This window comes from Pipistrellus kuhlii, unplaced genomic scaffold (assembly GCF_014108245.1).
Source record: "Pipistrellus kuhlii isolate mPipKuh1 unplaced genomic scaffold, mPipKuh1.p scaffold_m20_p_6, whole genome shotgun sequence".
NCBI lineage: Eukaryota > Metazoa > Chordata > Mammalia > Chiroptera > Vespertilionidae > Pipistrellus > Pipistrellus kuhlii.
Window position 1 is genome coordinate 33,610,221 of NW_023425562.1, and position 19,470 is coordinate 33,629,690.

At 37.4% G+C, this 19,470-nt stretch overlaps 1 protein-coding gene across 2 annotated transcripts in view; it reads right to left on the reverse strand.

The window, feature by feature from the left end:
- Nucleotides 1–348: 348 nt before the first annotated feature.
- The window catches only part of USP14 (ubiquitin specific peptidase 14), a 30,711-nt gene continuing 11,589 nt past the window's right edge, over nucleotides 349–19,470 (reverse strand). For both annotated transcript variants that reach the window (XM_036418478.2, XM_045574143.1), the window contains exons 5-16: nucleotides 18,232–18,335; nucleotides 16,647–16,705; nucleotides 15,578–15,708; nucleotides 14,363–14,443; nucleotides 13,472–13,557; nucleotides 12,701–12,815; nucleotides 8,269–8,334; nucleotides 8,021–8,113; nucleotides 6,258–6,386; nucleotides 2,756–2,816; nucleotides 2,308–2,415; nucleotides 349–1,213 (exon numbers count right to left, since the gene is read on the reverse strand). In XM_036418478.2, the coding sequence (XP_036274371.1) occupies nucleotides 1,062–1,213; nucleotides 2,308–2,415; nucleotides 2,756–2,816; nucleotides 6,258–6,386; nucleotides 8,021–8,113; nucleotides 8,269–8,334; nucleotides 12,701–12,815; nucleotides 13,472–13,557; nucleotides 14,363–14,443; nucleotides 15,578–15,708; nucleotides 16,647–16,705; nucleotides 18,232–18,335 (1,185 nt within the window). In that variant the 3' untranslated portion in view covers nucleotides 349–1,061. The remainder of the gene's footprint in view (nucleotides 1,214–2,307; nucleotides 2,416–2,755; nucleotides 2,817–6,257; nucleotides 6,387–8,020; nucleotides 8,114–8,268; nucleotides 8,335–12,700; nucleotides 12,816–13,471; nucleotides 13,558–14,362; nucleotides 14,444–15,577; nucleotides 15,709–16,646; nucleotides 16,706–18,231; nucleotides 18,336–19,470) is intronic.

Consider the following 19,470-nt stretch of genomic DNA (forward strand, 5'->3'; position numbering starts at 1 on the left):
CTATATTGAAATACCTCATACCCTTGGTATTCCTACCTCCACTAGAAAAATCATTTGATATTCAGCTGTGAAAAAGACATTAAGATTTTGGGAACTGACAAGTACAAAAATAAAGAACTGAGCCAAAGAACAGATCTGACTGAAATGCTGCATTCAGCATCCAAAAAACTCCATTGCTCTTCAACTTCGTATTTCTTTTTAAACAATATAAAACAGGCAAAGATAAAGTTTTTCAATGGATACTTAACAGCAGAGTAAAACTAACCAACAGGGTTAACATACTGGAACCTCAGCCAACTCAATAGACAAAAGACTTGAAACTGTTGGACAAAAAACTGTTAATACCTCTATTAAATATCCCTATTTTCTAAAAATAAGCAACCAGAGCCTGTCAACATCCTTTTCAGATTGATTACTACAAAACCATTGCAGTGTTAAATGTATAAACCATAGTACATCACAGAGACAGTAATAAATGTATAATCAAATGTACTATTGATCAGAATTTATTTTAAAGTCATGAAAAGCCAGCAACAATCAGGCTGGACAAATACTTGATTGTATCCATGTTTCCATGGGCTATGTGGACAGCAGCACTGAGAGCACAATGAGAGCAATACTTCCTTTCCATCTTCCTGGCAAAATTTGTTAGCTAAGGCAAAGGAAATTACCTGTGGTTTGAACCATGCAAGAACAACAAATAACAGTAATAGGTGTGCAATAAACATTTCATTGCCGAATATTGAGCTGAAAAAGGCAGGGAAAATTATCACAGAAGATAATGGTTGAAAGGCATCTCAACTCAGAATTTTAGAAAACTAATGCAAGAATAAGCTTTTAAAAAATTTCTTCCTGTCACCTTTATACAGAGCAGCACAGTCCAAAGGCAATTTTCTCTTTTCTGCAGTATTTTACGTTGACAGAGTGGTCTGCTTCTGCCCTTTGTTCCATATGAGGGAAAACAAAACCACTTACACATCTTCCTCTAAAGCTCTGGATTATAGAAATGATCAACAGATAACATTTATTTCACACCTAAGCATAAATAGCTAAAAAGATGATTACTGTTCACTTTCCTCTTCCATTATTTCAACTCTGCGAGGCCCATATAGTAAAACATAAGCTATATGCCAGTCTCCACCACCAGAAAGCCGCAAGATATCTTCTGGCGTCACAATGCTGACCTTATCATCATCAAACTTAATCCATTCATCTAAAGAACGAGAGGAAAATGAAATTAAAATCATTCACAATTTTTTCAGTTCCATTTCAAAAAGGTATTTTACGCCCAGCGGTATTCCATCCACCATAGCAACAATTCTCAAAGCACGACCCAGGGACTACTCGGGTTCAAAACCATTTCAGGAGTTCCCTGAAGGCTACGACTATTATAACACTACTACAGCATTAAGTACCTTTCCCCCCTCATTCTCTCAAGCGTACTTTAGAATTTTCCTAAGGATATACAATGTGTGATAAAGCAAAAGACAATGCAGAAATAATTAGGGGAATCTAGCTGTCTCCTAATTAAAGACATAAAAATGTAAATCAAGCCGAAACCGGTTTGGATCAGGGGATAGAGCATCGGCCTGTGGACTCAAATATCCCAGGTTCGATTCGATCAAGGGCATGCACCTTAGTTGCGGACACATCCCCAGTGGGAGGTGTGCAGGAGGAAGCTGATTGATGTTTCTCTCTCATCGATGTTTCTAACTCTCCCTCTCCCTTCCTCTCTGTAAAAACTCAATAAAATATATTTTTATAAAAAATGTAAATCAATACCATTTCTTGCAATTTTTTTTTGGGGGGGGAATTATGATTTTTATTTTTTAAATATTTATGTAATAGGTTTATTACTGTCAGTTTTTAATAAATTAATTTATTTCTCAGTTTTAATTTCTATTATAGTAAATAAGAAACATAATCCTCATAAACAAAAACTCTTTGGGCCGAAACCGGTTTGGCTCAAAGGATAGAGCATGGGCCTGCGGACAGAAAGGTCCCAGGTTCGATTCCAGTCAAGGGCATGTACCTTGATTGCAGGCACATTCCCAGTAGGGGGTGTGCAAGAGGCAGCTGATCGATGATTCTTTCTCATCGATGTTTCTAACTCTCTATCCCTCTCTCTTCCTCTCTGTAAAAAAGTCAATAAAATATATATTTTTTTAAAAAGCTCTTTGGGAAGGTTCTCAATAAGTAAGAGTGTAAAGGGATTCTGAAATTGAAAACTTTGAGAACCAATTATAAAATTTATATTAAACTATTAAAATAGTATATAACAACTGGAAAAAAAAATAGGATATTTACCTTCTTTTCTTTTCACCCATGATACATAATGACCTGAAGAGCTAGACCTTCCCTGATGTGTTAACACTGCTTGTAAATCGTAGTATCCACAATTATTGGAGCCAATGTCTAAAGGAAGAGATAAATTCAGTAATATTAGACAAATAAACAGACATGTGCTTCCTAAAACCAAATAACAAGAACTATGTTTTGAAGTTTAGCACTACTATTAGAATCCAGTAAGTTACTACTGTCCAAAGTTAAGGCTTCATGAAAGATGTTTTAGAAGTTTATGCTAAAAGGAGTGATTTTTACTGTACGTCATATTGAGATAAATTATACTTCAAGAACCCTTTTTTTAAAAGCATAACTAAAAAAACAGAAGTTATGTGACTAGACAGTAATTTTACGTTAAAACACACGCACGCACGCACGCACATCACCTCAATTGAAATGAATATTCACTTACCATCAGCAAAAGAAAAGGGTTCATACTTAACGTCCTTCTGAGGACTACTCTTTTTGTCACTCTAAAGGGAAAAAAAATGTTTAATTTTAAACCATGATATCTGAAATAAAATTTGCTTTCTCAATGAGAGTACATGTTTCCCCAGTATCTGAAAGGAGCATTTCTATGAAAATTTTTAAAAGCCAAACTGGCATATAGAAAGCGAAGAGTATATCCTGCTTTCAGAAAGTTCACATTATTCCACTTTACTTTTACAAAAAGCAAAAGACCAACGTGAGTATGGTAATGGCTTTTTTCATAAAAGCAAAATTCCCCTTCCGATTTCTTTCAGTTGGCTAAAATGGTAGATTTTTCATAAAAGTGAAGGGACGTAACGAGAACTTTCACAAAGTGGTGAATACCTATATTCATTTCCACAAATATTTACTGCCCACATATATTCGATTTGTTTTCAACTGATCACACAACTCAAACCAGCACTGTTCAGGGTCAACTGGTGGTTGGGAATGGGTATGCAGAGGACCACCTTAAGTTACACATGCATTTTTTACTACACCCCTAACTTCCACATTGGCTCAAGAGTCCAATGTATATAATGTAATACCTACAGCAACCCCCCAAAAAAAACAATGCAAAGAAATACCTTTAAATACGTTATCCATAAATCAATCTAGAATTCTAAAAAAATGTTTAGTCCCTGTCCAGTGTGGCTCAGTTGGTTAGGAGTCATCCCATGCACCAATAAGTTGCTGGTTCGATTCCCAGTCAAGGCACATGCCTGGGTTGTGGGCTCAATAACCGGTAGGGGGGTATGCAGGAGGCAGCTGATCCATGCTTTTCTCTTTCTCTCTCTCTCTCTCTCTCTCTCTCTCTCTCTCTCTCTCTCTCTCCTCTCTCCCTCCCTCTCCCTCTCCTCCTCCCTCCCCTCCCCACTTCCTCTCTAAAAATCAATTTAAAATCTTAAAAAGAAAATGTTCATGTAATCTATAGGAAGACAAAAAATGAAATACTGAAGATAATATAAAATAGATTTAAACACTAACGTATCAATAATTACATAAATGTAAATTATTGTACATAAAAGAGGTTAACAAACTAGATTAAAAAAATGATCCAACTATACACAATCAATAAGATCTATAAGAAACTCTCTTCAAATATAACAGTATGGGAAATTTTAAAGTAAAATAATGAAAACAAGATGTATCATGAAAACAGTAACATAAAGAAAGCAGCAGTAGCAATATTAATCAGATAAAGTAAAGTTCGGATTAAAAAACAACAGGGACAGAGAGGAATACTGCATAATGAAAGGTTCACTCCACCAAATGTCAAAAAATCCTAAATGTATATGCACCAAATAATGGCACTATAAAACATGCAAAGTGAAAGCTGACAAAATTGAATGGGGAAACACACAATTGCACAGTTTTAGTTGAGGTCTTCACCACTCCACAGTCAACAACTGATAGAATTAGACAGAAAAAATAGCCAGGTTATAGAAAACTGCAACACCACCATTAACCAAATGGATCTAACCAGTAACTATAGAATACTACTCAACAACAGAATGCACATGCTTTTCAAGTGTACAAGCTGGATCACATCATGAAGCATCTAATGCAAACCTCAACAAATTTTTAAAAACTTAATTAGCATAAGTATGTTCTTCCCTACAATGGAGTCAAACTAGAATCTATAACAGATAGCAGAAAATATTTCTAACATCTAGAAAGTCAACAAGATACTTCTAAATAATTCAAGATCAAAGAGAAGTCTCAGGGAAATACATGAAAAAAAATACAAGGAATCGAATGAAAATGAAAATACAATATAATGAAATTTGTAGGATATAGTGAAAGCACTTCTTTTCTCTATTTTTCTAACATAAGCATTTAGGGCAACAAATTAAGCTACCCTAACTTAAGACTAAGAGCAAAAATAAATACAAAACAAGCAGAAAAAAAGGAGTTTAAGAGTAGAAATTGATTGAATTAGGCCAAGAAAAAAATAATAGAGAAAAATAACACAAAGATCTTTCAAAGAAGAAGGGAGAGAGAGAGGTAAACATAAAAACATCAATGATGAGAGAGAATCATTAACTGGCTGCCTCCAGCATACCCCATACTGGGGGATCAAGCCCACAACCCGGCCATGTGCCCTAACTAGGAATTGAACTGTGACTTCCTTCAGTGTGGCTGGGTGATTGAGGTCGACACGCAACCACCAACCCATACCGGCTGGGTAAATTTAAAATTTCACATATGATAATATCACACTGAAAATCTTTATTAATAGGAAATATCTTTTTCATTTAAAAGTAAATAGTAATGCAGGTATATTTTATATAAATCCAAAATAACATAATCTGTTAAACATGAAGTTGATATGGTTATAATTTTAGCAGTTACTAGCATATCAACAGTAGATAGTTTTCTCAGTGGGTGTAAATGAGTCAATATTTTATACCACCATTTCCACACACAAAAATGAAGATATGGAGATAATTCCATGCCTCCCAGGAAAATAATAAAATACACTGAAAATCTAGGCCAAGTTTTTCTATATATGCTTTGAGGAGATATACAGAAAAGAAACATAAGCTGCAGTTTATAGGAGGGAAAAAAATAAGCTTACTTTACATATAAAATTCTAATATGCAAATAGACCGAAGAGCAGAACCACCAAACTGGTCGCTATGACATGCGCTGGCCACCAGGGGGAGGGGGTGTGTGCGTGTGAAACTTGGCGGCATCAGCAGCAGGTGGCAGAGAGGGGAACATGTGGGCGCTGGCCGCGGTGGGATGGTGGAGCAGGTGAGCGGGGGCACCAGACCAAGACAGGGCACCGGTCACTGTAATTAGGGCGAACCTCTGAAGGTTCCTGAAAACTCTTTACTCCTATGGAACCGCAGTCCCACCTGGTGCTAGCGCCTGCTTCTAGAGCCAGCCCCACTCACACCTCTGGCCCCAATTGCCCCTCAGGGCTTCTCCACCTCCCCCTGCTCCTGAGGGGCGATCAGAGCAGCAGCTGCCACTCACACCGGCTGATGGTGCAAACCCTGGTTGCACTCATTGCTGGCACAGGTCCCAATCGCTCCACACCATCAGCGGGTGCAAGTGGGACAGGCAGCAGCAGCAGCAGAGCCACTGGCAGACAAGGGACTTGGGGGCTGCTGAAGGAGGGGTCCGGCAGGGGCACGAAGGATGGGCCAAGACTCACCCCTGTGCCAACTGCAGCCTCCTGGCCCACAATTCTTCAAAGATGCACAAATTTGTGCACTGGACCCAACATTCTACTATAAAGAACACTTTACCATAACTGAAGTTCTTTGTCATATGCTAAAATACACCTAAAACTTTAAAGGCTTACATCAATATATGTGGGATTTGTATATGAGCTAAATATATTTCTACAATAAATCCATTTCTACAATAAATAACAATACAAAGTAATTGAAGATTAAAATATTGAGATTAAAAAATCAGCAATAAGAACCTACTGTCTTTGTCTGTTGATTCACTTTTTTATCTTCTAGATCCTTGAATTTTGATCGAAAAGAGATCATTTTCTCTTGGAGTTCTGGTGTACATAGTTCATACACATCCAACATAAGAGGAAATTTAACATCCTGTATACAAATCAAAGAGGACAAATGTGTAGACAGACTTAACAAGGTAGTTATTTAAAATACCTATCATACTTTTAAAGTACTGCTTTCGTAATTCAAATAGTTGAAAATAAAAGCTGTAAAAACTGCTTAGAAATCTTTTTCAGGTGAAAACATCTAGTGCTTATTTTCAATCTGGTAGTAACTTCAAGGTAAGACAGATTTTAAATTTTTTTCCATTAAACATTTTAACCCATGAAACTGACCACATTGGAGCTACCAAATTTCATATAACAAGGAAGCATTTTAGAAATACTAAACCAGTTGTTGTGAAAATAATGGAGACCATCAGAGGAGTCAATTTACAAATGGGGTCACTTCTGTCTATAATTTGAAATACAATTTCACATAGAAACAATAGTGATATAGTTCAGCAACTAATATCAACATATGAAGTGAACACTAGTAGATACTTCAACTATAGTCAACCTTCTAATATAACACTAAATATATTTGAAAATGTATTATAAATTTCAGCTCAACAGGCTAGACCAGGAACTCTGGATATATAGCAGAACTACAGTTCAATGAAATATATAGCTACTTCATAAGGCTGGCTTCTACATCGACACATTGCAATGTAAGTACTCTTTGGGCACCAATAATTTAACATTCTCTTCACCTGAAAGAAAGGAATGCCCAGAACAGAGTGCAGTGTGTTATACTGTATCCCAGCCCAACCCCAGCCCTAAAGGTACAAGGATAAGAATCTTTGATCTAGTACAGTGTTTCTAGGAAGGTATACATCAGAATTATCTAGAAATCTTTTTTAAAATGTACTACCTCAGGCCCCACTTAATCAGAATAAGGGGGGTGGAAAAAAACCAGACATGTATATGATTTAAAATAAAGAGAACGATAGGCCCTAACCAGTTTGGCTCAGTAGATAGAGCATTGGCCTTCGAACTAAAAGGTCCCAGGTTTAATTCCGGTCAAGGGCATGTACCTTGGTTGCAGGCACATCCCCAGTGGGAGGAGTGCAGGAGGCAGCTGATCGATGTTTCTCTCCCATCAATGTTTTTAACTCTCTATCCCTCCCCCTTCCTCTCTGTAAAAAAATCAATAAAATACACTTAAAAGAGAGAGAGAGAATAGGTACCGTATTTTTCGGACCATAAGACGCACTTTTTCCCCCCCAGAAGTGGGGGGGAAAAGTCCCTGCGTCTTATGGTCCAAATATAGCCTACACATATACTTTAAAAAAAAAGTTTTTTTACTTGCCCGGCTCTGTGTGGTCTCTGTGTGCTTGCCCGGCTCTAAAATGGTTCTAAATGCTGCTGTTTACTTTACAGGGTTGATTACATGTGTTTATGACTGTGATGTTGGGTTTTAATGCACATAAAATATTTTAGGACACTATTTGTTTCAGAACCTTTTTTTCTTCATTTCCCTTCTCTAAAAACTGGTGCGTCTTATGGTCCGAAAAATACGGTAATTCCAATGCATATCTTGGTTAAAAACCACTTGTCTAATACTAATAATGTTTTAAAGAAAATTTAACTATCCCTAAAGTACTAAAGAAACCTACTATAATTTATAAATTGCCTTTATAAGTTAGGAATTGCCTTCAAAAAATAACTTTTTGCTAGACTAACCTTAAGAACTTTAGCATTCACAGATTCCTTCTCTTTATAAAAAAATCGAACCATCTGAATAGTCAAGTAAGCAGGTAGCCGGCTGATCTTGGACTGAGAAGAAAAAATAGACAGAAATCATTTTACATGAATATGCCACTCAAGTTTTTAGTTTGTTGGTTTGGTAAAAACAAAGAATGAGCAACAGTAATTAACTGGGAAACTCTTAACAAAATGGAATTCTATTTCAAAAGGAATGAACAACTTACAGATTTAATGTACAAAGCATTTCTTTGTAATGTTGGAGACTGTTTAGTGATTTCTTCCTGAAGTCGCTGAAAAAGAACATAACAGAAGACCAAACATTAGTTTTTGTTGTTGTTGTTTTAAATATATTTTATTGACTTTTTTACAGAGAAGAAGGGAAAGGGATAAAGGGTTAGAAACATCGATCAGCTGCCTCCTGCAGGAGGGGTCCCACTGGGGATGTGCCTGCAGCCAAGGTACATGCCCTTGACTGGAATCAAACCTGGGACCCTTCAGGTCGACGCTCTATCCATTGAGCCAAGCCAGTTAGGGCCAAACATTAGTTGTTGTTTTTGTGTGTTTTTTAATTATATTTTATTGATTTTTTTTTTTTTACAGTGAAGAAGGGAAAGGAATAGAAAGTTAGAAACATCAATGATGCCGAAACCGGTTTGGCCAAATGTTAGTTTTTAAAAATTATTTTTTCCACAATATTGAATCACACTTTTAATTCTTTAATAGACAATGGGAAGATGTTTATTTTTAGATATGGTTTAGTTCTTAAAAGGCATCAGACAGCATCAAAAGATTTATACTTGTGTGAACTCATTGAAATATAAAACATAACGTTTGAATTTTAAAATTATAACCAGCTGAAACCAGTTTGGCTCAGTGGATAGAGAGTCTGCCTGTGGACTGAAGGGTCCCGGGTTCGATTCCAGTAGGGGGCATGTGCCTTGGTTGCGGGCACGTCCCCAGTGGGTGTGCAGGAGGTGGCTGATCGATGTTTTTAACTCTCTATCCCTTTTCCTTTCTCTCTGTAAAAAATCAATAACATACTTTTTTTAAAAAGAAAAAAAAATTACCAAATGTTATTCAGATTCTGAGAGTCTATACTGCATTTTACATAGTCTTTTATGGCATTCATCTACTTATGGTTTCAAAGCAACCCTGTTAGTCTAGCCAATGTGGGAAAGCCCTTGTCCAATATGCATATCTTAATGGTCATATCTATTCCTCAGTGCCTGTGTGACAATGGGTCAGGTAGTTATCCCCGCTAGGTATTACTTTTAAATCACCTATGTGATTCTGTCTCATCATTGTTATTTCTATCTCTCCCTCTCCCTTCCTCTCTGAAGTCAATAAAAAAATACTAAAAAGTTAGCACTAAAAGGGGGAATAAATGGTGATAAAAGGAGAACTGACTCGTGGTGGTGAACACACAATACAATACACTGATGATATATTCAAGAACTGTACGTATAAAACCTATATAATTTTTTTAACCAACTATAATAGTAGCCCGGTGCACTAATTTGTGCATATTGAAAGAAAATTAGAAGAAATATTTTAGTATCGCTATTCGCCTCTTCCTGTGTCAACCAAATTCACAATTGACAATGACAGATGGAAACACACACGTGCAAGAGCTTTATATGTATCGCATAGCAAGAGCTTCATATGTATCACACATGTGCAAGTCTTTAGTCTTTTATAGATATAGAATAAACTTGCTTAATGAGGCCTGCTTTCTGATTTAGTTAACTTTTTAGAGCCCAGTGAAACACTCCAACTTCTCTTTCATATAATCCTCAGCAACACAGCAGTAAATATCAACACGAAGCAGATTGTTATTATAGATCATGCAGTGAGAACAAAGGGTAAAATGTTTAACTGCTGCAGTGTTTGACTATATTCTGCATAATGAGAAAACCTTAAGTCATTTTCAAGGTCCAACTTTTTTTTTTTTTTAATATATTTTATTGATTTTTTACAGAGAGATAAGGAGAGAGAGATAGAGAGCTAGAAACGTCAATCAGAGAGAAACATCAACCAGCTGCCTCTGCAACCAATGTACATGCCCTTGACTGGAATCGAACCTGGGACCTTTCAGTCCGCAGACCGATGCTCTACCACTGAGCCAAACCGGTTCTGGCAAGGTCCAACATTTTTTACTTCTTTTAAGTTGGGTCAATTTTCTAAGCTTTCTAAATCTGTTTTCTGGCTAATGAATGTTTCCACCTGACTATAAAGCAAGTTGTGCTCCTGGGCTGAAGAAACTGCAAGAAGGCTAGTCGCTAGAAAGAGTAAGTCCGACTAGATAGAAAATGTCACCCCCAGTAAGTTCATTTTAAAAAGTAAAATGAGCCCTAGCTGGTTTGGTTCAGTAAATGGAGCGTTGACCTATGGACTGAAGGGTCCCAGGTTCGATTCCAATCAAGGGCACATGCCCAGATTGCAGGCTCCAACCCCAGTGGAGATCAATGATTATCTCTCATCATTGATGTTGCTGTCTCTTTCTCCCTCTCCCTTCCTCTCTGAAATCAATAAAAACAAGTATTTTTTTTAAATATAGTAAAATGAAATTGGGGGAAAAATAACACTACTGTGTTCTACTTTGAGAACATAAATATATAAGAAATCAGAGTTAAAACAATTTACTGTTACTGTTTACTTTAAGCATGTTACACTTATTTATTTTTGCCAAAACCAGTTTGGCTCAGTGGATAGAGCATCAGCCTGCGGACTGAAGGGTCCCAGGTTCGATTCCAGTCAAGGGCACGTACCTTTGGTTGCAGGCACATCCCCAGTAGGGGGCGTGTAGGAGGAAGCTGATTGATCTTTCTAGCTCTCTCTCTCCCTTCCTCTCTGTAAAAAATGAATAAAATATATACGTTTTTTTAAAGAAAAAAAATTTTTTAAGTTTGATTTTTAAAAATTACTAATCATGCCCTGCTGGTGTGGCTTGCTGATTGAATGCTGACCTATGAACTAGAAGGCCATTGTTCAATTCCTAGTCAGGACACATGCATGGGTTATGGACTCAACCAACCAATAGGGGGCATGCAGAAGGCAGCCAATGAATGATTCTCTTATCACTGATGTTTTATCCCTCTCTCCCTCTCCATTCCTCTCTCTAAAAATCAATTCAAAAAACATGCTAATCACATTACAAAAATTATCACTGCAGAGTAGCTTCTGAACATTTAATCAAGTTTATTCAGAAACCAAAAGGTAATGAAATGTGAGGCCAAATTACTTAAGTGATATAAACAATCTAACACATTAAAACAATCCAATAATCAGAACAAATGATCTAAAAATTACAATAACGTAAAATTTCATGCATACCTATTTTTCAAGAAAGCATAGCTATTGCCATGTTAGTCATCAGATAATAAGCTATACCTATTATCATCAATACACTATCATCTAGAGGTTTCAAATATATTTCGTTTTTATAGAATTTCATCAAACTATGAAGAAAAGATCATCCTGGAGAATCCCTGACATTCTATTCCAAACTCTGCAATTAATACTTATACTGCATGTTTTGAAGCCCTGAAACTTGTACATTATAAGTTGTTTAGGACTCTTGGTGGTTAGCTAGTATTTGTAATCCTTTTAAAACTGACTTCTCTTAAAAGCCATTATGCCTCACAACTCTCCTCCCAATACCTGAGAGCAAAGAATATCACTATTTATCTATCTACTTATGTTTAAATTTACTAAGCCTCCCCTAACCCATTTTATCCCAAACTATAAATGGGAGTTCCCTGACAACAAATTATCTTGTTTATCAAGATACCTACCCCAATTCACTACCTAGCCTTTTAAAAAATGTGCATATTCTCCAAATCACATCAAATTAACAGTTGGCTGGCAAACCATTATATTTTATCCATCTGCATATTGTAGTGCATTCCTTAGTATGGCACTGGGTAAAGAATACTAAGTTCTTGTATCTAGGATCTGTCACAAACCAAATTAAGTCACTTAAATTCTACGACCTCACCTGTAAAACTAGTGCAAAGGCAGAATGATTCTAAGTCCTGATCTGCGTAGTACAATTCCAGTTTATACTTCATAATTTTTAAATACCCTCATTACTATACCTTCAGAGCCTCCTGCAAGCCTTTGGTTCCATTTCTGCCAACCAATCAATACATAACCTTGTTTTATATTTCTGTATAATGATATCATACTTAACATACACTGTTAATCATTAACATGGAATTCAGTCACAACTACACTAAAACTCATCCTTGAAAGAAACTTATCTAAGAAACTTAATTTTCTCCTCAAGGTATGTCACAGCCCTCTTGCACTTAAAACATGAGACAGCACTTCAGCACTATGTTTGCAGGCCATTTTAAATAACAAAGTCAATAAGCACAAAAATGCAAAACATGTGGCACTAAAAAATGATTGATTGCAAAGACACTTGTTTATAGTATAAGAGCTGAAATGAAAAGTCAGAGCATTAGCTTTCTGGACCTCAGCTGGTACAGTGTATGTTTCAGGCAATTCAAAATTTTTGCCACACTAAACATGTCTTCAAATGACCGTGAAAACAACACAAGTATTGATGTTGGGTCAAAAATAAATTTTAGCGAGTAGGTGCATTTGCAAATGCAGAATTCATAAATAATGATCAATTCCAATTGTTCTTACCAATTTAAGTCCTGTAAAAAGATACTTGACTTCTTGATTGATAAAACAACTAAGCTGAAGCTGATTTTCTTTTCCTTTAGTGACTTCTTCTTCTTCAGATTCTGTGCATCTCATGCTGTGCAAAGTAAGATAAGGAAAATGGCTAATGCTATTAAAATTAATAGCACCATTCATTAGCATTTAAAACATTTTGGTCTTCCAATAGAGATTTATTTCAACATACTTTAAATGTTTATTCGCTAACCAACAATATTGAGTAATGAATGTAAGAAAAGGATAAACATTAAAGAAACCTAAGTTGCTATTTACATGATCTTAAAATGGTCTTAACCAAAAGATACATAAAGAGAAATATTTTTTAAGTTTCTACCCATCAGCTAGAAAATACTTCCCTAAATTCATGTTTTATAAATTGGTTCAATCTCATGTACAATATATAACTGGTACACTCTATTTCATACCATTAAAAATTCTGAGGCAAATTAATAAAGTTGACTATGTTAAAGATGTTTGTAAGAAAAAATAATGAATATCCTTAAAGTACATACACTTCTCTAACCTTTAAGATCACTTCAGTGGGTATACGTTTCCAAATTTCATATTTCCATGACATGTTTTAAACATAAAAACCTCTAAAGAATTTTTCTTCCTTCTCCCCGCCCCCCCCCCCCTCACCATCACTCTAATCAGCCAACGTATTTATAGCAATTCACTTCATACGCTTCTAGGAAGTTCTGAGTAGTTTATATATATCTTGGCTCATAAGGATACGTAGTTTCAAACTCAACTCCAAAGTATTGGTCAATTAAACTTTTCTTTTTAGATGGTGTCACTGCTGTTGCAGTTGAAGAATCTGTCTGCAAAAATTAAAAACATGTGTTTATTAATACATATTACCTTCCACACAATCCAGTTCAGTAATACAAATGTAAGTTGGTTTTTGGTTTTTTGTTTTGTTTTGTTTTTAAAATATATTTTATTGATTTTTTTACAGAGAGGGATAGAAAGTTAGAAACATGAATGAGAGAGAAACATAGATCAGCTGCCTCCTGCACACTCCTAACTGGGGGTGTGCCCACAACCAAGGTATATACCCTTGACTGGAATAGAACCTGGGATCTTTCAGTCCACAGGCCGACGCTCTATCCACTAAGCCAAACCAGTTAGGCCCAAATGTAAGTTCCTTAAAATGCAATCCTTTCTCCATAATCCTTCTATTGCTCAAAAAATATTACCAAAAAACTACAGATGCATAATATCAATTAATTAAATTTAATACAATGCATTGAATTCAAGTGTCAAATGCAAACTTCCAAATTCCAACTACAGATTGACCATCTAAAGTATTCAAGTACATGTCCATCCATTAAGATGAATTTATTTTAAGCCTTTATATGAACTTACTGCATTTTATTGTACATTTTACATAAGGTAGGGGTGAACCAAGGTACAATGAAGATCTGTAATCACAAATATATTTAAACTAGAGGCCCTGCTTGCACAAAATCGTGTGCGTGTCGCTTGCTGCGCGTGCCTCAGCTGGCCACCCAGCCCTCCGCCACTCGTAGCTCTCGGCCCCTAGGAGCTCTCTGCAGTGAGTAGCTCACGCCCCACCCCGCCCTTACAGTGTCACGGCCACAGGCCTTTTATGGTATAGATTACCTCTTTTACAGAATCATCCTCTATGGCTTCCAATTTCTGTTGCAATACTCGCATCATTTGTATCCAACATTCATTGGCATCCTGTAATTTTTAAAATGAAAAGTAAGTAATCTTGGCTGAGACAGGGCTTGGTCTATAGAATCCTCCCAAAATAATTCGTGTTCTTAGAGAAGAAGAAAGTACTTTTTTCTTTAAAAATGTTAAGCCAAAGATCAAATATTTTATGATCTTCAAAACAAAAATTCCAAAATAGTGTTTTGTTTTTTTTAGTCATTCAAAACATGTTGACTGACTTCCTAATTATGCTAAACATTGTTCTAGACACTAGGAATACATAGCAGTAAATAAAATAAAAATCAAATGGGAAACACAGATAAAAAATATATAACATTTATTCAAGTTCAAAGAAGAGTTATAAAGGGGGGAGCAAGTAATACAGGAGCAAAAATTGACTGATGCAAGGAAAGTGTGCTATTTCAATAGAACAGTCAAAGAAAGTCTCTCTGATGCCTTGACATTTGAGTCATGAGACCTGAAGGTAAGGAGGAAAGTCATGCACTGAGAGCCAAAGGGAACAAGAGCTAAGGCCCTGCAGAACAAGGATAAATGGAGGGTTTAAAAATTAGCAAGGAAGCCCTGTCAGTGTGGCTCAGTGGTTGAGCATTAACCTATGAACCGAAGTCGCAGTTGAACTCCTGGTCAGGGCATATCATGGGTTATAGGCTCAATCCCCAGTAGGGGGCATGCAGGAGGCAGCCAATCAATGATTCTCTCTCATCATTGATATTTCTCTCTCTCTCTCTCTCTCTGAAATCAATTAAAACATATTAAAAAAAAATAGCAAGGAAATCAGTATCTGGAGAAAAGCAAGGAAGACAGTGGCATCTGATGAGTTCAAAAAGGTAGCCACAGGCTAGGGTTATTTAGGATTTAGCTTATTTAGGGATAGAAAATCACTAGTAAGTACTGAACATGGGGCCAACATAATCTTATTTACATTTTAAAAGGCCTCTGGGGACTATATAGAGAAACTTTGCAAAGAAACAAAAACAGAGCAAGAGGATCAGTTCACAGAATATTGCATCATGCCAGGCAAGACAAAATAGAACTAGATGACGTATATTTGTATTTCCAAATATATTCCAATAAGTATAAGTGTAGGAAACCTAAAATTTACCTTTTTAAAATGAAAACCAAGAACCTTGACCTGATTACCTGTTGAAGATACTGTCCTTGTTCGCCCTTCTCTGCAAACTGTGGAAAAGCCATATGCAAAAACTGCAGTAGAATAATAGGTGGAATACTAGAAGACGTTTTATCCATGGAATCAAACAAATCTCTAAGAGCTTAAAAACAAAGCAACAGTACCTTAGTAAGGGTGGCATATTTAACACATGCTACTATAAATTAAATTTCAATTGCTATAGACAAAAAAATGCTTAATAATTTATGTGCATTTATTCCTTTTGCAATTATTCAATCCCTAATAAGAAAAAGATTGGTTTTCAAATCTTAATGAACTCACTAGAACTTATACTGCAATCACTAGCTATAAACAACTTCTGAGCCCTTCCCCTCTCTCCTTTCCAGCTGCTGTTTTCCCAAAAAAAGTAGGGTATATATTAATTCAATACAAATACGTATAAATTCTGTCTAGAGATCAAACAGGTATAATGTTACTGTTCTGCCTCTATGCCATTATCAAGCCATCAGGTCTTCACTCCTAACTCACTCCCCTTTACTTGGTCCCCATCTACTAAACTCCTGAATATTGAAATCCCAATCACTAGGCACCATCAGCGAATGAGAGCAGCAGCTGCCCGCCCTGGTCATCCCTGAGGGCTTCTGCACCTCCACCTGCTCCTGAGGGGCGATGGGGCAGCAGCTGCTGGTTGTACCTGCTGCTGGCGCCAGCCCCAATCACTCTGCACCATCAGCAGGTGCAACTGGTGAAGGCAGGAGTGAGCTTCTGGCAGACAGGGGACAGGGGGACCACAGTGGGAGGGGCCGAGCAGGGGTGCGGAGGATGGGCCAAGACCTGCCCCCTGTGCCTGCCACAATCTCACGGCCCACGATTCCTTTCAAGATGCACGAATTCATGCACTAGGCCCCTAGTTTGGATAATAGAATAAATCCCCAGATGTTTACAGTAAGTAGACCAATTTTAATGAGGTAATGTTTTAGAAAACAATTCTATACATTGAAAGGCACAAACTGTAAGTAAAAATAACATTTATTGGATATTATACTCTCTCTTGAAAGTATGTAATTTTAAGATTCTGACCTGCAGTAATATATTGTGCTGAAGCCATTTCCCCTGAAGCTCTCAAGGCACCAGCATACCTAGGGACATTAAGGCAGAATTAGGTAATTAGAATTCAATTCATTCTCAAACTCAAATGGGAAGAAACCAGTTAAAAGGACTTATTATGACACTCAATTGCAAGTTTCTCAGATTTGATCCTACCCTTCTATTTTCATCTCTCTGGTTTTATTCCTTTAAACCTTGGCAAAAAAGGTGTTCCAAGAAAAAAGGAATTTAAATGAATAAATTCTTTCTTGCCCTAGCCGGTTTGGCTCAGTGGATAGAGCATCAGCCTGCAGACTGAAGGGTCCCAGGTTCGATTTCGGCCAAGGACTCATGCCTGGGTTGCGGGATCAATCCCCAGTAGGAGGCGAGCAAGAGGCAGCTGATTAATAATTCTCATCATTGATGTTTCTATCTCTCTCTCTCTAACCCTCTCCCTTCATCTCTAATCAATAAAAATATTTTAATGTCCCCTTGTCTAACTCATCTATACCAAACGTTTTCTGAAAACAGTGTAAAACAAAAAGTATAAATTAACTGTCTATTACAAAGAAAGTAAAATAAAACTTCAAAATAATGAAAAAAGACATTAAATCAAAAACATTAAATCAAAATCAATTTGCCTATATTCAAAACTAAGTCATTTAAATTTCTAGTTAGTTTGCTCACCTATAAAATGATTTCTAAATCTACTTTCAGCTCTACAATTCTGTTACAATATAGTAATACAAAAAAACTAGCTTTCCAAAAAAAATATTCAAACCACAGTATTTACTAATACAATATATTTTATGACAAAAGATTAGAAATGACCATTCAGGTAATATTCAAACATTAAGAGTAGGAGAGAGATTGAATATTCACTATCATCAAAACTATGCTTACATACTATATATCTACTAAAATGAAAATGAGTGATATCACCGAAGACAAGAATGTGGAGTTGCAGGTGGGAAGGGTATAAGAAGGGATTGCTAATGAGTATGAGGTTTCTTTAGGGTGGGGTGGGTGGGGAATATTCTGAAATTAGAAGTATTGACTGTGCACAACCTTGTGAATATAATTAAGACAATTCTCTCCACACAAAGCTACAGCCAGCCTGGCCCAGCCTCTGACCCCTCTGGCCTTCTCTGGCCACTTCAAGTCCTGCCCTCATTCCCTCGAGTTGCCTTGGGCTGGTCCCTGCCTTCTCCAGGTGCCTCCCTGCTTCTGCCCCATCTCCAGAGCAACGTGGCTGCTCTGCCCTGTCATGGTGCCAGAGGAGAGCGTGGGAGCCTCCCGCCTGCTGCGCTGTGCTTCTTCCCCTGGCAGGTGGGCAGCGGGGCATTCTGCGTGCAAGCAGGGGGTGGTGAAGGACTGGTGAGGGGGTCCTCGGGTCCTCACACACACCCCGCCCCGGGATGTTCTTGCCTCCGGAGCAATGCCCTGCCTCACACCCGCCGCCGGCATCCTGACCATTGGCATACTAGCTCTTTATTTTTATGGTATGCACACACACACAACACAACACTACACAAATGTGAACCTGTTACCTAAAAAAGACTTTTATTTTTTGTCTTACCTTTTAAGAGCATCTTTGAGTTCAGGCACAGAACGAATACACTGAACTGTAGCATTCATGTAACAAGTGTTACCCAGGTTTGTCAATCCACATGGTAACTCCATCTGATAAGAGAAATAATTTTTTATAAAGTGACATCCTATATAACAAAGAGATAATATGCAAATTGACCCTCACACCCTCACAAGATGACTGCCTATGACCAGGCTGATGGGGGGTTAGTGAGGGACGATCAAACAACTAAACAAGCAGACTGCAGGGGCAACCAGGCCGATGGGGCAGTTAGGGTGGACAGCAAGAGGTGACCACGCAGGGGGAAGAAAGGGGCCCCGCATGCAGTTAGGGGTGACCAGGCCGGCGGGGGTAGGGGGTTCAGTTGGGGGCAATCAAGTTAGCAGGGGAGGCAGTTGGGAGCAACCAGGTCAGCAGGGAGGGGGCAGTTGGGGGTGACCTGGCCAGCAGTGGGGACAATTAGGGGCAACCAGACTGGCAGGGGGGACAGTTTGGGGCAATCAGGCAAGCAGGCAGGTGAGCGATTAAGAGCCAGTAGTCCAGAATTGGGAGGATCCCAGATTCCAGATTGGAGAGGATGCAGGCTGGGCTGAGGGCACCCTCCCACCCCCCCCCACCCCACCCCCACCCCCCCGCACGAATTTCATGCACCAGGCCTCTAGTAGCATATATAAATCACTAAAGCACACACTTTAAAGCAAGTAAAATTTCCAACTTATACCAACGTATATCCAACTTTTACCCTAAAGTAACATTTTATTTCCCCAACAAAAGTTTTTCCTTACATAATACTAATAGTTATTTTCTGTTTTAATTCCTTTCTTGAAAATTTTAAAAGGACAGAATAGTCATACCAATCCTGCCCCCCTTCAGGCTTATCATTAAAACAGCGTGATAAAATACACTTAGAAATACTTACAAAAAAAAGGAATGGTACTACATAAATGATGGGTTGTAAAACTAATAACAACATTTGACAAGTGTATGATCACTTTCTAAACCAACATTGCATTTAAATTGAGAATAACTTCTATGTATTTTCAAAATGGAAGTTTTAAGAATTTAAATGTCCCAGCATTTAAACTACTTAATCTCTCTAAGCCTGTTTCCTCATAAATAGTAAACATTAAATAGTGCTGACTACCTGCCAGACTTACATTTATTACAGATATTAATTGCCTTTATAATGAATACATCTTGATATTAAATATTAAATCTTCAAAGCAT